Source organism: Culex quinquefasciatus, chromosome 3 (assembly GCF_015732765.1).
Source record: "Culex quinquefasciatus strain JHB chromosome 3, VPISU_Cqui_1.0_pri_paternal, whole genome shotgun sequence".
NCBI classification, from domain to species: domain Eukaryota; kingdom Metazoa; phylum Arthropoda; class Insecta; order Diptera; family Culicidae; genus Culex; species Culex quinquefasciatus.
Window position 1 is genome coordinate 50,801,859 of NC_051863.1, and position 19,408 is coordinate 50,821,266.

At 46.5% G+C, this 19,408-nt stretch overlaps 1 protein-coding gene across 1 annotated transcript; it reads left to right on the plus strand.

Moving 5' to 3' along the window:
• On the plus strand, positions 1 to 18,373 carry LOC6039820 (E3 SUMO-protein ligase RanBP2). Its single transcript, XM_038259220.1, has 6 exons — positions 1 to 122; positions 3,818 to 9,889; positions 9,947 to 10,089; positions 15,548 to 16,305; positions 16,367 to 17,188; positions 17,248 to 18,373. The coding sequence occupies exons 1-6, from the start codon at positions 45 to 47 to the stop codon at positions 17,553 to 17,555; spliced, it is 8,181 nt and encodes a 2,726-aa protein (XP_038115148.1). The 5' UTR covers positions 1 to 44; the 3' UTR covers positions 17,556 to 18,373.
• The last annotated feature ends 1,035 nt before the right edge of the window (positions 18,374 to 19,408 follow it).

The following is a 19,408-nucleotide window of genomic DNA, read 5'->3' on the forward strand; positions in this document are numbered from 1 at the left end:
GCTTCGATTGTCCTCGCGGAAGCAGAGTCGTCGTCGGCCTCGCAATGTTCTCGACGTTTGCCACCAAGAAGGATATTGATCGGCACGTCAAAACGTCCCTGTCCAAGCTGCCGGAGCATGAGGTAGGTCAAAAGTCCGGGTGGGGTAGGAAGAAGGGCACTTTCCGGCGGGGGAACTACTCCTGGTGGGGGTCCGGATCGTTGATTTCTAGATTTTTTGCTTTTGGCGACGCTTGCTTTGCTTGCTCTTTCACTCGACAAGGTGGCGCCCCGAGTAAAAATAGATGGCTTTTTCATTATTTTGATAGTTTTGAGGTTAGGTTTGAATGTCGAGGTCGATTGATGGGGGAATGGTGATGGAACGATTTGAAACTACGGACTATGATCCACAAAATGTATTATTATTATTTTACATGATGTAAACAAAAATCATGAGAATCATTAAAAAAATATCATTCATTTTCAGCTAACTAAACCTCTTTCTTTTTTTTCAACTTAAGTGGTTTTAAAAAGTTTTCGTATTTGGCTACCAAGAAAAGTTAAGGAGCTATTACACTACGGCAAACAAACAAACAAACTCGCACTTTTTGACAGTTTGCCTGGATTTGTTTTGTACAAACGTCAGCCTGCACACATTTTGCCTGGTTTGCGAGTTTGGCAAACTGTCAAACACGAAAAAGTGCGAGCTTGTTTGTTTGTTTGCGGTAGTGTAATAGCTCCTTCACTGTTCGGCAGTTGGACTCACAATCCAAAGGTCGCCCGTTCGAATCCTGGGGGTATATGCCATGCCGTAGAAATAACAAACAGCTAGAAGCGAATCTGCCAGGTGAGGAGGAACCTCGCTCAAGCGGAAGCCGCGCTGGGTAGTGCGATCCGAGTCAGTCGAAACGATTGGTACGACGTAGAGTGCCAACGGATTACCGCCGAAAAGAAAGCAGCTTACGACAAGAAGCTGCACAAGGCGACGAGAGGGAACGTGGAATGATACAGGCAGGCTCGGAATCGGCAGGTCGCGGCCTTTATTTCAAGAAGCGCCAGCAGGAAGACCGGAATTGCACAGAAATGGAGCAGCTATTCCGAGCTAACGAAACGCGAAAATTCTACGAGAAGTTTAAATGCCGGTCCCGCAAAGGCTTCGTGCCGCGAGCCGACGTATGCAGGGACAACGTGGGAAACCTGATCGTGAACAAAAGCGAAGTGTTGAACAGTTGGAAGCAGTACTTCAACGAGCACCTCAACGGCGATGAAGCGAACGGAGCTCCTGATTTGAAGACGGTGAAGAAGGAGATCAGGAAGCTGAAGAACAACAGAGCTGCCGGCAAGGATCGGTTACGCGGTGAGCTCTTCAAATATGGAGGACAGAAACTGGCGAGGGCGCTCCACAGTGTGAAGTCAAAGATCTATGAGGAGGAGGAGCCCACACATCACATCTTCATCGATTTCAAGCCTGCTTACGATACAGTCGACCGCGAGCAGCTATAGCAGATCATGCACGAAAACGGATTCCCGGATAAACTAACTCTGCTGATCAAGGCTACCTTGGGTGGTGTGATGTTTCACGTACGTATTTCTGGGGATTTGGCGGAACCCTTTGGATCACGCCGAGGGCTGCGGCAAAGTGATGGCTTATCCTGTGCCCTGTTCAACACCGTTCTTAAGGGCATTATTCGAAGAGCGGGCATCGAAGCGAGTGGCACGATTATGAACAAGTCCTACCAGTTGCTTGCTTTTGCCAATGACATCGACACTGTGACAAGATACCTGGAAAAGGTGAAAGATGTCTACAATCGACTGAAGGTACAAGCAAGACGTGTAGGACTTGGCATGAACACGACAAAAACAAAGTAAATGAGAGGAAGTCGAGGGACGTCGGCCCCCCAAGACTCACCCCTCTAGCTGTGGATGATGATAAGTTGGAGGCGGTGAGTGAGTTTGTGTACTTGGGATCGCTGGTAACCGTCAACAACGACACCAGTAAAGAGATCCGGACTCGTATTTTTGCTGGGAATCGTGCCTTCTTCGGATTACCAGGGTGGCCACTCAAGTCGGGAAATCGGGAAAAAGTCGGGGATTCGCCAAAATCCGCCAAAAATCGGGAAAAAGTCGGGAATTTATGATTTTTTGTTAAAAAGTCGGGAAAAGTCGGGAATTCTAAGCATACTTGTTTGAAAATTATTTTCTAACTATTGAATAATTTTGTAATATTTTGTACAATTTTCAAATTGAATTCACTAAATTCTGCTTTAGTAACTTACTTTGAATTTAAGCTTATTTTCACTATTTTCTTAATGAATGATGGATGCCTTTGACACAGATTTTCATAATATTTTTAATAAATCAAATGATCTCTATTAATTTTTGTTTATCAAACAAGAGGTAAACTGCCCATGTTCGCATAAATGTCCCATATGCAAAAACAGCAAGCTGAGAAAAACGCATTTGAAGTTTGTCCCATACATAAGGCTAAGTGTTAAGTTTTCGCGAAAAAACTGGATGTCCTCCTGATTTCTAGAACAAAGTACTGGATGTTATAGGCTATTTCGAAAGAGCACACAATTTTGAACGAAACTGCATCAATAACTCGAAATCGATGAAAATGCATATGGGACATTTATGCGATCAGGGGCAGTAAACTGAATGGAAAATAGAGCCTAATGCCCAGCATACAGTGGGTCTCGTGGCGCAGGGGTAGCGGCTTCGGCTGCCGATCCCGATGATGCTATGAGACGCGGGTTCGATTCCCGCCTTATCCACTGAGCTTCTATCGGATGGTGAAGTAAAACGTCGGTCCCGGTTTCTCCTGTCTCGTCAGAGGCGCTGGAGCAGAAATCCCACGTTAGAGGAAGGCCATGCCCCGGGGGGCGTAGTGCCAATAGTTTCGTTTAGTTTCGTTTTTCGCCCAGCATACAGTTATGATTTTATTTCACTTTGTCACTTAGATTGAATAAAACAGATTCCAACTTGAGTTTGGCAATTGTTTTTTTTTTTTTGTAAATATTGTTAATTGTTTAACTAAATTCATTAAGTAATTTAAAATCTGTTTTATTCCAAATGTTGCCCTTGAACTTTTTTTGTGAGTATGGGTAAAACCTACTATAGATAAAGCTTGATTTTTAGTTTTCGGAAAACTAAAATATCGAATAAAATCCATAATTGAAAAACTTTTTTACGTTATCAAAACATGAAAAAAATATTGAAATTGCAAAAAAATAATCCAAAAAATGTTGGGTATTTGAAAAAAAAAAATATTGACCAGTTCTCTATGGCCACGAGACATGGACGATTCGGCAGGAGGACGTAAGTGCCCTAAGATCTTTGAACGGAAGGTGCTACGAAAGTTCTACGGAGGAGTGCATACGTCTGACGGAGTGTGGCCACCCTGGCAAGGATCGTGAAGCTCAGGTGGGCTGGAAATGTCGCCCAAATTGACGAGATCCAGCCTGTTGGACTGCTTATGACTGCGACTGCGAACCAGTTGGCGGATTAGGCAGAAGAGCAGAGAAATCGTCGGTCTTTTTTACAATAGTTCTTAGTAGTTTAATCAATTTTGTCGCAAAATCGTTGGCTTCAATTCACTTAGAAAAAATAATCTTAAGTACTTTTGTCCACCAACGCGCAATAGCTCTTTAGTCTGTCCAAGTGAACAGCTTATCATTTGTTACTTGAAAATTGTTTGTTTATTGGTAATGATAGCCTGAAGTGTTCTAAACCGAACCCCCGGTTGTTTGACACTTTTTCGTTCAACCTTTTTTACTTTGTATCCCGATGGTATGACAAAGTCAAACTTAAAACAATAAATCTTTCTATTTTTGCTACAGAAATACCAACGCGGACTGGCCATCGCCCGGCAGTACCTGAAGCTGAACGAGTTTGCGAGCGCCGAGCACTGGCTGAGCTGCTTCCTGTCGGTGCAGGAGGACAGTGCCCAGGCGCACAAGCTGCTCGGCCACTGCTACGAGCGCCAGAAGAAGATCGAGCGGGCCATCACGTCGTACCAGCGTTCGCTGCAGCTGGATTCCAAGCAGACCGGGCTGATTACGGACGTGTGCAAGTTGCTGCTCTCGGATGACAACTTCAGCAAGAACCTGTCCAAGGCCAAACACTGGTGCGATCTGGCCGAGTCGGAGCGCATCAACCACGAGGCGGTGCTCAACCTGAAGCTGAAGGTCGCCAACAAGGACGCGGCCACCGACAACAAGCTGGTCAAGGAGATCATCCTGAAGGAGATTCTGGCCCGACCGATGGATCCGGGGCTGAGAATACGCCTGGTGCAGCACTTTACCGACGAGAAGAAGCTGGACGATGCCTTCAAGTATTGCTACGACATTGAGATGAAGTTCACGGAGACGTTCCAACAGTCGGTTGAGTGGGCGAATGCAATCTCGTCGATGTTGACGCGTTACGTCGAAGCGAACGCCGCCACGTACCAGTCCAACTGGAGCTACTGGCTGCTCGCGGTGATGACCCTCGATCGGCAGATCTACCTTAACCTGTTGGCGGACTCTTCGCTGCAAACCATCAAGCAAAGCAATATCCGAGAAATCGCCACCCTTCTGTTCGAGCTAGACCAAACGCTGCGCAAATTCGCCGAAAAGGGTCGCAATTCCTGTTCGCACAAGCAGCTCGCCGAGGAGTTCCTGCTGCACTACCGTGGCCAGCTGCTGCTCCATTCCGCGTCGCTGCTGTTCAAGAACGAAAAGCATGGTGCGACCAGCAAGGCCCGCGACGTAACTACCAAGTGCTTGCCGTTGCTCTTTCTGGCGTACCAGTGCGGCGTTCCGGACTCGGACGAACCGTGGCTGCGGCACACCAACGACGCCACGCGCCAGCTGGTCGCGTTCTGGAACAAGCAGGCCGCGTTCCGGTGCTGCCAGGCCGGCAGCAGCATTCTGTCCTGCGTGGACGACAGCGTCGATGCTTCGGTGATTGCCCAGATTCAGAGCGTCACCGAGAGCAAGATTTGGAACACGGCCGAGGATTTGGTCAATCAGGTTCGTCAATTCTGCGCGGACATCAACTGGAAGAAGAGCATCTTCCGCGCGCTGTACAGCAACAACGGGGACCAGATTTCGAAGATGTCCTCGTCGTACTTTATGCAGAACGCTTCGATCGGCGAGCCGCAGTACGAGCTGCCCAAGCGGGAGCACATTCAGATGTATCTGGAGATTGCCCAGTATCTGTGCCCGTCGTCGCTGCCCTACCAAATCTACCTGGGGCTGGGCGTGGACGATTTGGCCGAACTGCGCTGCAAGTCGTTCAACGGGTTGAACTTTTCCACCAACAACCTGGACAACTGCAACGTGGAAACGCTCAACCAGCTGGACGTGGACTCGTTTCTGTACTGTGCGATTTTGGTGGCCAAAAGTTGCCTCGAGGGCGAGCGCAAGTACCAGGACAAGATGAACAGCGGCAAGCCGCGGATTCTGCCGGCGCCGAACATGGTTCCGACGTTGTGCGAGGAGAACAAGGCGGACTGGTGGAATGCCGCTTGTGCCGTGTTTAAAAATACCAAATCGGCAAACTTTTCCTCGAATAAACAGTTGCTGCAGCACGGATTGCAGGCGGTTCGCGGTACCGGCACGCCAATTACGGACGTGATTGTACTGCTGAAGCTGGGCAAGATCCTGGCCAAGCGGATCAACAACACAACGCTGCCGGAGGAGCGGCGCCAGCTGGAGTTGCGGACGGAGAGCGTGTACAAGGCGGGCGTGCTGCTGTGGAAGATGCGCAACGAGAGTTCGTTCAACAGCAGCAACATCTTCTTCAAGTACGGCGTTGATTCGTTCGAGTGCAGCCAGGAGGCGGTCAAGCTCGCGGAGGACGCTCTGACCTATCTGGCCGGGGTGTACTTCAAGCACGGCCGGTACGAAGAGTTCACGCAGGATTTTGGCGGCATTCCGCTGCCATTTGCGGCGTATTTCCGCGCGGAGGCGTTCAAGAAGCTGGACGAATCGAGCAAGACTCCGCTCAAGACGAAGAAGTTCTACAGCGAACGGGCGCGCGACTGTATCAAGCAGACGCAAAAGTACCTGGAGTTGCCGTACATTGAGAAGAGTCATCCGCTGCATTACGTCGTCCACAGCGAGATCAAACGCATCCAGTTCAACGATTCGATGGACGGCGGCGGCAATTTGAACAGCTCGCTGAACGGGTTCGGCAACAGCGGAGCCGATGACAGCGATCACTTCCAGTCGTTCAGTTCGTCGAACAACGCTGACCGGTTGAATCGGTCGGAACGCGAAGTCGCGGTCAACTACAACGCCAGGACCAACGAGCTGGAAAGCTTGATTCGCAACATGATGGAGGTGTTGACCATTGTTAAAGACGATGTGCTGAACATTCGCAATGACGTCGGAGATATTCAGGAGAGGCTGGTCAAGATCGAGGATCACATCCACAAGAAACCGGCAGAAGATGACGCCGCAACGGCCGCTGCGTTGAACGATTTGTATATTTTGGACGAACTGCAGAATCCTTCGTACGTGAATCAACCAAATTACAACCAGGCACTGCAGCAACAGCTAACGCCCAATCTACCTGGACGCTTACCGCCAAACCATCCAGCCGCGGCCGTCGCCATGCAGCATCCCAATCCGTACCAGCAGTTCTACAACACTTCGTATCCAATGTACATGCAGCAGTACGCCGCTCAACAGCAACAGCAGCAGCGTGCCCAAATGGGAGCCGTTGCTTCTCCAATGCACAACTACCAGGACAACAGCCTGCTTGTGGCCGCTTCACCCTACTATCAACAGCAGCAACAACAGCAGCAGCAGACGCCGCAGCCACAACCCCCACCGATAATCCCACCGACGGTGCTACCTCCCCAACAACAACAACCCGTCGCACCAAAACCGGCCAACACACTGTTTGAACAGGCTCTGCAAACGCCAACGCTGCTCAACACGTGGAACTCGACGTACAACGCCACCAACTTGCTGCAAACGTCCACTCCGACCAACGCCACCCCGCTCGACAAGGTCCCACCGGTAAACGTGGTCATCACCAACTCGGATCCCCTCCCCACAAACATCTCCGTCGGAACGTCCCAACCGACGTACAGCGTGACGATTCCACCCCAGCACATCAAACACAGCGTAATGAGCAACACCACACCGGCCGTGACTTCGGTCGTTGCGGCGCCCATCGCCTCCGGCATCGAGAACATCTCGCCCGTTGGTCAGCCTCCGGTCAACACCAAGTTCCCCATTGCAGCGCCAAAGGTCACGATGCCGACCATCACGCCGGGCATGTTCAGCCAAAGCATCGCCGCTTCTTCGGCGTTTAACGATTCTGGAGCTGGACATGGTGCCGCCGCCGATGAGGACGCAGACGACGATGATGCGGCCAATGTGTCCGGGGAGTACGACCCGCGACCGGATTTCAAGCCGATCATTGCGCTGCCCGATGAGGTTGAGGTGAAAACTGGCGAAGAGGACGAGGAGCAAATCTTCTGCGGCCGGTCGAAGTTGCTGCGCATGGTGGATCGAGAGTGGAAGGAACGCGGACTGGGCGATTTGAAGATTCTGAAGAGCAATGCCGACCCCAGCAAGTACCGGATCGTGATGCGACGCGAACAGGTGCACAAGATTGCGGCCAATCACACGATCACGCCGGAGCTGATCATCAAGCCGATGGAGAAGAACAACAAGTGTTACACCTGGGCGGCGATGGACTTTGCCGACGAGGAACCAAAGAAGGAAACGTTCTGCGCGCGCTTTTCAACGCCCGAGCTGGCTAAGGAGTTCTTTGACAAGTTTAACCAGGCCAAGAACGAGGTGGCTCGGCTGAGGAAGCCGGAATCGATGCCGGCCCCGGCGCCGATCAAAACGGAAACTCCCAAGTCGAGTGGATTCAGCTTTAGCACTCCAAAGAGTAGCGACAGCACTGTGAAACCAGCATTTGGAACGTTGACCTCCAAACCCGTCTTTGGTGCGTCCACCGTGACGACTACGACGCCAACCAGCAGTGCCGCCACTTCGACCGCGTTCCAAGGCTTCAGCTTTGCCAACAATTACGCACCGCCCAAGCTGCAGACACCTGCTGCAGTGGAGAAACCCGCGGAACCAGCGGCGACCTCTAAGCCAAGTCCGTTTGCTTCGTTCACGTTTGGAGCGAGCGTAGTCAGCAGTACCACTGCCGCGGCAGCAGCCCCGGCGGATTCCACCAGCAACAAGTCGTTCACGGACATCTTCAGCAGTCTGAACAAGCTGGCGACGCCGCCGACACCCGCTGCGGCTGCTACGCTGAACACTTCCGGCGCAGGCACCGGTGAAGACGCCGTGGAAGAGTTTGTCCCGACGGCGGACTTTAAGCCCGTCATTCCGCTGCCCGACCTGGTCGAGGTGAAAACCGGCGAGGAAGGGTTCGACTGTGTGTACGAACACCGCGCCAAGATGTTCCGCATGGACAAGGCGGCCAAGGAGTGGAAGGAACGCGGGCTGGGAAATATCCGGATGTTGGTGAAGAAGGACGACAACAACGTGGCGCGGCTGTTGATGCGGCGTGAGCAGGTGCTGAAGCTGTGCTGCAACCAGCTGATCACCAAGGACTTGAAGTTTACCGTTTCGGAGAAGAACACCAACACGCTGACCTGGGTTGGGCATGACTACTCGGAGAACGAGCTGCAGGTGGAGACGTTTGCGATTCGCTTCAAGACCGCCGACATTGCGAAGGACTTCCACAACATGATCAAAAAGGTGCAGGCGGCCATGAGCGGCGCCGGTGCCAAGGCTGAAGAACCGAAGAAGAGTGATAAGAAGGCGGAGCCGGCGGCGAAGGGCTTCGGCGATATGTTCAAACCCAAGGCCGGAGCGTGGAACTGCGAGGGGTGCTACGTTTCAAACAAGGCCGACGTTGAGAGCTGTACGGCGTGCGGTGGCCCGAAGGACCCGTCCAAGAAGGTAGCACCTAAGGGATTCGGTGATCAGTTCAAGCCCAAGGCCGGAGCTTGGAACTGTGAAGCGTGCTACGTTTCAAACAAGGGTGACGACCTGTACTGCATGGCGTGCGGTGGACCGAAAGATTCGACCGTTCCGAAGAAGGAGTCCAATCTGTTGGATACGCTGCCAAAGTCGACCAGCAAGTTTTCCTTCGGAGTGCAACCTGCCGCCGCCACGGAAGCTCCCAAGTTTAGCTTCGGCGTACCGGCGGTAGCCGCGACGTCTACGGCCGATTCGACCAAGAAAGCCGAACCCAAAGGATTCGGTGATCAGTTCAAGCCCAAGGCCGGTTCGTGGTCGTGCAGCGCATGCTACATCAACAACAAGGGCGATGACCTGTACTGCATGGCGTGCGAAACTCCCAAAGATTCCACCGTTCCGAAGAAGGACAACAAAACCAACAACATCCTGGGCACCTCTGACACTCCCAAGTTCAACTTCACCACCGGAGGTGGCTTCTCCTTCGGAGTACCACCTGCTACCAACGCGGCGACGCCAACCGCTCCCGCCACTACAACCGGCGGTTTCGGCTCGATAGGCTCCACCCCCGGTTCGGGCTTCTCGTTCACACCCACCAAAACACCCGCCGTAAGCACGGTGGCAACAAGCGCCACCTCCACCCCCGCCAAGGCCAGCTTCCAGTTTGAGCTGCCCAAGCCGACCATGTCGTTCGGATCGACACTGGCCACGACGACGGCTGCGCCCGCCGCCACCACCGCCGAGGACAAATCGCCCAAGCCGGCCGTGCCGGAAAAGTCCACGTTCGAGTTTGTGTTCAAGCCGAAATCACCGGGCGGTGGCGGAGTAGGCGGCAAGGCCAAGAGTCCCGGTCGCACCATCAGCGTCGGGTCGGAAGGTGAAGGTGGGGAAGAGGGCGCTGATGAGGAGGGCGCTGCGGAGGAGGAGAACAACACCTACTTTACGCCGGTCATTCCGTTGCCGGAGAAGGTGAGTTGGTTGAGTTTTGGTAGATTTGATAAACTGAAGAAATGTTTATTGATTTAGGTTGAGGTGAAAACGGGCGAGGAGGAAGAGGACGCCCTGTACTCGCATCGCGCCAAGCTGTACCGTTTCGTGGACAAGGAGTGGAAGGAACGTGGCATCGGCGATGTGAAGATCCTTAAGCACAAAACCAACGGCAAGCTGCGGTAAGTTGAAACGAATCGTGGTGATTCGATCGTTATTACTCGACTCACTATCGAGATTTCTCGATCGTAAAACAGTCCAGACTCGATTATCCGAATCACGGATAATCGAATCACGATAAAAAAAATCGTATTTTTTTTTTCATCAATTTACATCAAATTCGAGTTCTGTGACCCCATTTTAGTCAAATTTAAATGGTTGATTGCTTGTAAAATTTAAAAATTGATTTTTTCAATATTTCATCATCGCCATTTTGGTGCAGGCCAAGGATTGATACCTAAGAGCATGCAATGGCACTGACCTTGTTGCGTGCTCTTCGATTGACGTCCACGTAAGGAACATCCTGGAAGGAGCGTAACTAACTACATCCGTAGTTCTGTTAGATCATCCGAATTATCTTGATCAGAACAGTATAGCTCTGGTTCCTTGCGAGTGTCCTATTTTCTTACCTCCACGTTGGCTTGGTTTTCATGATGACCTAGCTGGTGGCCTGTGGAAACGGATCGTAAACCTTTGACCACCGCGGGTCAGAGTAGAGACGGCTGAAAGAAAGGGGCGCGACAATGTGGGAAAGGGAAGTAATTTGTGATTGTAGACGGTATTGTTTTGATTCGCAGTATGTTGAGTCAACTGCTGTGGATGTACCTGAGCATCGCAGAACGGGGTTTCTCTTCTTTCCATTTCAACGAACAGCTATCTTCTGTTTATTTTGTTTCACTGATTTTCTAAAACGGTTTCTGATTACTATCCTCTATTTGATTTCGATTTTACTTATATGATTCTCTTGTTTCTCGACGCTTTTCCACTCTATTTTACCAATTGATTCTGCTGTAACAAACTGTCTGCTTTCCCTTAATTTGGCAGCGATGTCAATTTTGTTTATCATGTGCCTTTTCTTTATTTATCTATTTGAATAATTTCTAATTTCTACTATCTTTCTTTTACTATTGATTCTTTACATAGTATATTTCCTTCACTGTTCATTGTTTTGAAACTTCACCTTTTTCTTAAGCAAGTGAGGTTCGAGTCCTTACTCAATTTATGGAATGATTAAAGGATTAACACAAATATTACTATTGTATTTTTGAAAAACTTTTCTAAAATGCTTAGGACCAAAATATTGTAACAAAACACCGCGACAGAAGACATAGCAACAGATAAACACGACTCAACACTAGGAAAGGTTTCAGGAGAAAACAATACACAGTAAAATAACAACTAGTTTTTGAATTCAAACTAAACTGCTTTAATGAAAATTGATAGTCACACTATAAATGGTTAGGCGCTTATACTTACATCAAACCCTACGTAATGTACCACCCCCGGCCGAGTTAAAATGCGTAACCGGAAAAGAAGGTGTGCATGCCTGGCACGAACACTCAAAGCGTGTTCTAGCGTGTTGCTCGTACTGACTCAGAGCAAGGGTGAGATGTAGGTGTAAGGGCAGTGCGTGTTCGTCGGGAACCTGGTGCATAAGATCGGTCAAGGCCCGTTCTTACACTGAAAATTGCGAATTGCGAATATTTCATCATCGCCATTTTGGTGAAAATTTTGGATTTAAAAATTCTAAATCACATAAGAGTAGTTTGAGGGTCACTCGAAAGCTCAATCAAATATAAGACATCGAAAAAAAATCGTGATTCTTTTTTTTTCGAAGTGAAATTTTGCCGAGGCCGTCGGATAATCGAGTCTGGACTGTATTACGATCGTAATTTGTCGATAAAACCTAGATTGAGATCATTCGATATACCCTCGACAAATTACGACTGACAATCGAGAAAATCTCGATGTGTTTAAAGATTGTTTTCAAAAATTTCAAAAATCTCAAAAAAAATATTAAAAAAAATTAGATTTTTAATTTTTTTTTTTAAGATTTTAAAGAATTAAACTTAAGAATTAAAAAAAATCAAAAAAATAAATAAATATAGTAAGTCGTAATTTGTCGATAATAGATTGAGATTATTCAATCTACCGTCGACAAATTACGACTGACGATCGAGAAAATCTCGATATGTGCTTGTTTAAAAAAACATTTTTTTTTGAAATTTCAAAAGTTTTAAATTTTTTAATAATTTCAATTTTTATAAGATTCCAAAGAATTCAAAAATTTAATTTCACAAATTTAAAAAAAATAAGAAATTTCAAAAAATTAAATGTCAAAGCATAAATTTTTTTTTTTAAATTGAATAAATAAACGTAAGTTGTAAATTGTCGATAGTAGATCGAGATCATTCGATTTACGATCGACTGACGATCGAAAAAATCTAGATATGTGTTAAAAGCTTGTTTTAATTTTTTTTTTCAAAAATTTAATTTTTTTTTTAGAAATTTCAAAAGTTTTAAAAATTTCAATAATTTCAATTATTTTAAGCTTTCAAAAATTTAATTTCAAAAATTTTAAAAATTTTAAAAGCTTAAGAATTTTTAAAAATTTAAAAAATTTAAAAAAATTAAGAAATTTCAAAAATTTTAGAAATCTAAAAAAATAATGAAATCAAAAAATTTCATAATTTTAAAACTTTTCAAATTTTTAAAAATTAAAAGTAAGTCGTAATTTGTTGATCGAAAAATTCTCGATATGTTTTTAAAGCCTGTTTTCAAAATTTAAAAAAAAATCAAAAATTTTAAAGATTTTAAAATTAATTTATTTTAAATTTTAAATTCAAAGAATTCAAAAATTTCATTTCGCATTCACATTTCATTTCATTTAAAATTTAAATCTTTTTAAAAATTAAAAAAAAATCCAAAAATTTATAAATAAGTTCAAAAATTTTATTAGGCCGTTGCAAATATTTTTCAAAGTTCACAACAACAGTTAAGTCAAACCACGCCAATATAACTATATACGCGGTAGGGTACTACCACAGACAAACAGACGTGACTCTCCATACAAATTATTTTTGAAATCTATCGTCCTTCCATAAATCCATCAAATCAAGGCGATACTAGCGCTGCCTGGTGAGCTACTGCCGAAACAAGCCTTGAACATACCTATACCAACGGTGCTGTCAGTGTATGTGTGAGACTTTCTGCCGGTACTGCGAGCACGTGCTCAACAAAAACATAAACAATTGTGTTTGAGCATTGAATCCTATTGAATCTATTCAAGTGCTGGGACAGGTTGTCGGATTTTACCCCATCCTGCTCCGGAGGTCGGAGTGCCGGAGGATATGTTCTAGGACATTCCAGTAAATTTCGTCAGCGGGTGTCATGGCGATTGGGAGAAAGAAGAAAATCAGCATAAAGGACACAGTAGAAGCACAGAAAACGCGTGCGACGACCAAAAGGTGCTGCACGGCGAGGTAGTCCTTCAAAATGAGATGGAGAAAGAAGATGCTGGCCCACAAAACGACTCCGCTCGGTACCACCAAAATGTGCTGGCCAACGGGTTGTTTCGTCGGAACACGGATAGAGGAACATCTTGTTGATCCAAGCTGGACTAAGTACTAAGTTCAAGCGGAAAATCAAGCCCTAGCTGTCTGACCTACTCCTCCGGAATGAATGTGACTTGTGTCTAAATGATAATCAATAAAACCCTTGCTTTCGTTTTGCTTTGCGTTTTATCTTTTAATTCTCAGACGGACCCGTAGGCCAGTAAATCTCGTCCGTCGTCCGTAGCGGGGTCTTAGGGTCCATCTCGTCGTACAGCACATATTGCCCATCGTCCGTGGAGTCGAGCAGGGTCTTGTTGCTTCAGCTTGGACCAGCATTTTGTCCTGAAATCTCGTCTTCTCGCAAGCCTGTGTTCCAACGAAACAACCCGTTGGTCAGCTTACCATAAGCGTTGCCGTAGTGTCGAGCGGGGGACGTGTTCCTCCAGCTGGGGACAGCATCTTCTTCCTTCATCTCATCATGTAGGCGTGTTCCCCCGGACCATCCTGTAGGCCGGCATGTCTCGTTCGTCGCCTGTTGTGCCGAGCAGGGTTTCGGGGTCCATTTCGCCGTGCAGCATTTCTTGATCGTCACACACGTTGGCAAGCGGATTGTGTTCCTCCAGCTAGAACCAACATCTTTCTCCGTCCCATCACGTATTCCGACGAAACAACCCGTTGGCCAGCACATTTTGGCCGTCCTTTTTTTTTCAAACAAAAAAACGTGCAGCGCGCGCATTGTTTTTAAACGTCACTGTGGGCCAGCCTCACACGCACACTAAAAAAGGAGGGTGTGCTGTCAATACATCAGCGCCACCATGTCGTGGGTGAGCAAATGCCGAAACTAAATTAGATTTGAAATGACCGTTTTGGATGGTCGATGAGTTGGAACTCGAGTGTCCCGTCTGTTTGTCTGTGGTACTACCCTGGTCGTTCGCTGTGAGTGTTCGATTACCGGCACTCTGTTGAAGGTTCGGCTATGGGTAGTATGCTTATTAATTTTGCGACATCTCATACCCTTAATGTCGTGACGGTTGAACAAGGGCGTCTGTGTGATGTGTCTCTACACCTGTTACAAATTTCCGTTGCTTTGGGGAGTTGGGAAATTTCTATTGATATAAGCACTGGTATTTGAAACAACAAAATTCGTACAAAAAAACATATCTTGACTTTTTTTTGATAAGGTCCTATAAACAAATGTAAACATTGAGTGTATCCCGCTTACTCCGATGGACTTTGACATAAGGTGTGAAAGGGATACACTCAATGTTTACATTTGTTTATAGGACCTTATCAAAAAAAAGTCAAGATATGTACGTGGGTGTACAGATTACTGAACATAAGATGACGATTTGTTTGATCAAGCGTACACCTGTGAACTGAGAATTATTCATTCATTCATTCATAATAAAATTTTCGTCAATACTTAGATATTTTTGAAACTAATGATGGCAAAACAACTGGACAGGTGTATAATGCATTTTAAAACAATTTTTCATTAAAATGTGGAAACCATGGCTCGTTATTTAAATTTTTATACTTTTTTATTAATTTTTTTCAAAAATCTTCAAAATTTTTTTTTTTAAATTTCACAATTTTAATTTTTTTTAAGTTTCATAATTAGATGCGTTTATTTTTTTATTTAAATTTTTTTTTTGATAATTTTTATTCAATTCAATTCAATTGGTGTTTATTAGAATTTAACAGTTCTGCTCCAGGATGTTACATTTGCAATTCAGAGATTTGGAGAACCTTTCAACTGAGCTCAATTCATAAGCTTTTACAGGGAGGGTACATGTTTCTAAGTTTAGATGTTGCTAGCTGCATGCTCTTTTAGGGAAATTTTGAGAAAAAACCCTAGATTGATAATTTTTAAAAAAATTGAAATCGTAAAATTTTTGATTTTCTTGAATCATTTTGAGTTTTTTTAATTTTTGAATGTTTAATTTTTTTAAATTTTTAAATTTTTTTAAGGCTTTAGGTTTTTTTTAATTTTTATTTATTTTTTGAAATTTTAGTTTTTTTTTTTTATTTTTTGCACAACCGCCACAAATGAATTTTTGCTGACGCAACCTTATCCTCTCAACAGAGTCGTGATGCGGCGTGATCAGGTGTTGAAGATCTGCCTGAACCACGCGCTGGACGGCGACGTGCAGTACCAGAAGAAGGACGACAAGTCGTGGCAGTTTGTGGTGAACGATTTCTCCGAGGGCACGTTCGAGGTGATGAACTTTTCGCTGCGCTTCAAGACGGCGGAAATTGCCGGCGAGTTCCGCGACGCCGTGGACCGTGCGCTCGGGGGTGAAGAATCGGTCAAGACCCCTAGTGGCGGCAAGCTGAACAGTACACTCGAGTCGACGATTTCCACCCCGAACAGCAACTTCAACTACTCTCAGCTGAGCGATATCTCGCTGGACGACAAGGAGTTGACGACGAAGCTGAAGCTTCCGGAAGGGTTCTTCGACAGTCCGAAGCAGCCGTGCAAGGGCTGCCGAGGCTGCGACCCGGACAACTTCGTATTCCCAAGCTATGGAGCGGCAGTGAACGTGGAACTCGTGGACGACAAGCCGCTTCCGGTGAGCGTTGCTCAGGTGAAGAAGGTGCCGGTCGCGCCCAAGTTGAGCAAATCGCCGAAAAAGGTTAGCTTCAGCGAGCACACCGAGGAGCAGAAAGTGACGAGCTTGTTCGGATCGGTAGTGATGCCCACGACGACGGAGTCCAAGTCTTCACCGTTCAGCATCAACAGCTTTGTCGCGGCGGAGAAGCAGTCCAGCACGGGGAACATCTTCGGGAGTGTGACCAAGCCAGCGACGGACCAGGGCACGCCCAAGTCGATCTTTGGTGGAGGTGAGTTGAGCGTGGAAGGAGTTTTAAGGAGTTCGATATTGAAACTTTCTCTTCTTGCTAGGTTTCCTCAGCTCATCCGGAACGGGATCTCCCGCGAGCGGGTCGATATTCTCGTCGTCGCTCAACACCACGCCAAACCCGGTGATTAAGCCGACTCAGGACGCGTTTAAATCACCGCTGCTACAGCCGGCGGCTACGTTCGGAGCCACAACGGCGTCAACACCAAGCCTGAACAAATCCGCCGAAGGTGTGCAGCTGTTCGGTTCCAACTTTGGCACGAGCACGCCCCCCACCCAGAGCATATTCGGGGGATCACCAGCAGCGACGACCACCACCACAACGAACTCAACGGGCCCGGTGTTTGGATCAGGTGGCAACATGGGTTCCAAGTTGTCCTTTGGCTCCGTGCCAGGATCGGACCAGAAGGTGTTCGGTTCTGGGATAAGCTTTGCCGATGCCGCCAAGGGCTTCGATAAGAAGGTGGTGGAGGGGGTCGAAAAGGTGGAACCTCCCAAGGCGGACATCCTCGATAAGGCGGACACCGGAATGAGCTTTGCGTCGCTGGCATCCGGCTCGGACGGAGGCTTTATGTGGAACAAAAAGACGCCGGCCAACAGTGGCTTCGTGGGACTGACCGTCAAGGAGGACATCTTCACGCGGATGGCCAACAAGAGCAAGAACGACAGCGGAGCAGGTGACGGGGAAGAAAATGACGAAGCTGCTGGCGGTGGCGATGAGAACTACGATCCACACTACGAACCCATCATCAAGCTGCCCGACGAGATCGAGGTGCGAACCGGCGAGGAGGAAGAGATGAAGCTGTTTGGCGAGCGGGCCAAGCTCTACCGGTACGACTCGGACGCCAAAGAGTGGAAGGAACGAGGTATGTAAACTTTCAACAAAAATTCCCGCCCAAGTCGGTTCTAATGATCGATTCTTTAGGTGTCGGCGAGCTGAAGATCCTGCACCACCCGGGCCGCAACAGCTACCGGTTGCTGCTGCGGCGCGAGCAAATCTTCAAACTCGTGCTCAACCACGCCCTCAACAGCGACCTGCAGATCACGCCGATGAACAACTCGGGCAAGGCGTTCGTGTGGGGCGCCATGAACCACGCCGAGGAGGGACCCCAGCTGGAGAAGCTGGCCGCGCGCTTCAAGAACGAAGATCTCGCCGCCTCGTTCAAGGCCGTGCTCGAGCAGTGCCAGGAGAAGCTGCGGCAAAAGCCCGACCTCGAACCGGACCAGGACTAAGGACACGAGCGTCGACGTTGTTGGCAGGAGCAACGCGCGCAGCATAAGTAAGCTCTAGTTTTTTTCTTTTTCCTATTATTTTTTACCATAGGTGTAATTATATTACGGTGGTCACGTTATTGTCTGTGTTTTATGTATGTTTTAAAACTGTCGGTTAATTTACTCTAAAAACCCTTGTTGTGTTTAATTTGGTCGAACCCTGTTGAAATTTCGAAACATGCCAATTCTGCTTACTTCCTTTCGATCTGTGGAAGAAAAATCGAACAGACGCATTAAATTGTTGGCTAGAGAGAGAGAGAGCTCGCACTTACACCACCCTATCAAATACACACCAATATACCAATAATACATGCCAGCGAGCAACTAGGTGTTAGTTATCTCCGCGAAGTAAAGAAAAAGAAGAGAATAAAAATAATCTGAAGTGACAATCATGCACGGGAAGATGAAAACACACACACAAACAAGCGCGCTCGAAGCGAAGCGTGGCCAAGACTGATTTGTAGCGAAAAATTACAATTAAAAAAAAAACTACCAAAAGTTAATCCCAAATTCCGGGCATGCATTCAAATGTCTCACTTCAGGTTAGTTTTGCGTGGGAGAAAAAAAAAACACACACACATCGTTAAATCTAGCTTAGCACGTAAAAATTAAAGTAAACAAATACAACGCGGAAAGCGAACGCTTTCCACCAGACGGGTTGTGGTAGGTTCATGTTTGTGTTTATTTTGTAACGCTGTTCCAAGATTGAATTTCCCCCCGCATCCGGAGCAACAACATGCCCGAAAGAGTCAGCACAACAATAAATCTGTTTAGCTGTAAATGTGCGTCGTTACTTTGCATCCGAAAGGTCCCTTTGTGTATTGTGAATCCGTATGAATCTATTTACAATTTTGTATTTTTTTTTTATCCCGGCATAGGTTGACAATGATTGATCACCAGAAATGGGATCTTAGGGGGTCTCCCAAGCAAAAATTTACACCCAAAAATTTCACCTAATAGGTGATTAGGTGATAGTCCCAGGTGTCTCCTACAAGCTCCAGGTCAAATTGAGTCGATATCTGGGTCCAGGTCAACTGAGTACACTTTTGTACTCGAACTTCACCGATTTGGACCAAACTTGGAGGGAACGTTCATCTATCGAAAGTTAACAGAAATCCCAAGTTTGGTGCTGATTGGACCATCCCTCTATTTTTGGCACCGCCCTCTTTTTTGACGATTTTCTAAAAAAAAAAACTTTTTTTTTAATCATAACTTTGCAACTATTTGAGCAAAAAACTTTCTACAGGTTGCATTTTATAGCAAATTGTCCAAGGAATCCATACATAGGACCCCCAAATTATTATAAATAATAGTTTCGAATTGTTAATCAAAGATGATGGCCAAAATGGCATGATGAAATATTGACAAATGCTTTTGGAAATTTGATAGGCAATCCACCACACAAATTTGAGTGAAATGCGGTCTCAAAACTCGAAATGTAAAAGCAAGCAAATAAAAAAATATGAAAAAAAAGTTTTGGATAATCGCACTCCGGATAAGGCCGATGCAAATATTTAAAAAAGTTTTTGTCCCTCGGCCCTGGCCGAGGTCAAGGGGGGGGCAAAAAAATAAAAAAAATATAAAAATTCAAATAACAAGCCATAGTCTTTACATTTAAATGAAAAAAGTGTTTTAAAATGCATTTTACACTAGTTCAGTTGTTTTGCAATCATTAGTTTTCAAAAAATCTAAGATCTGACAAAAACAAAAATTGTATCGAAAAAAAAGATTTTGCATCGAAAATTTTCAAAAATCTTAAGATTTTTAATAAACCCAAACATGCTAAAAATGATTTTAAACGCAGGAGAATGTAT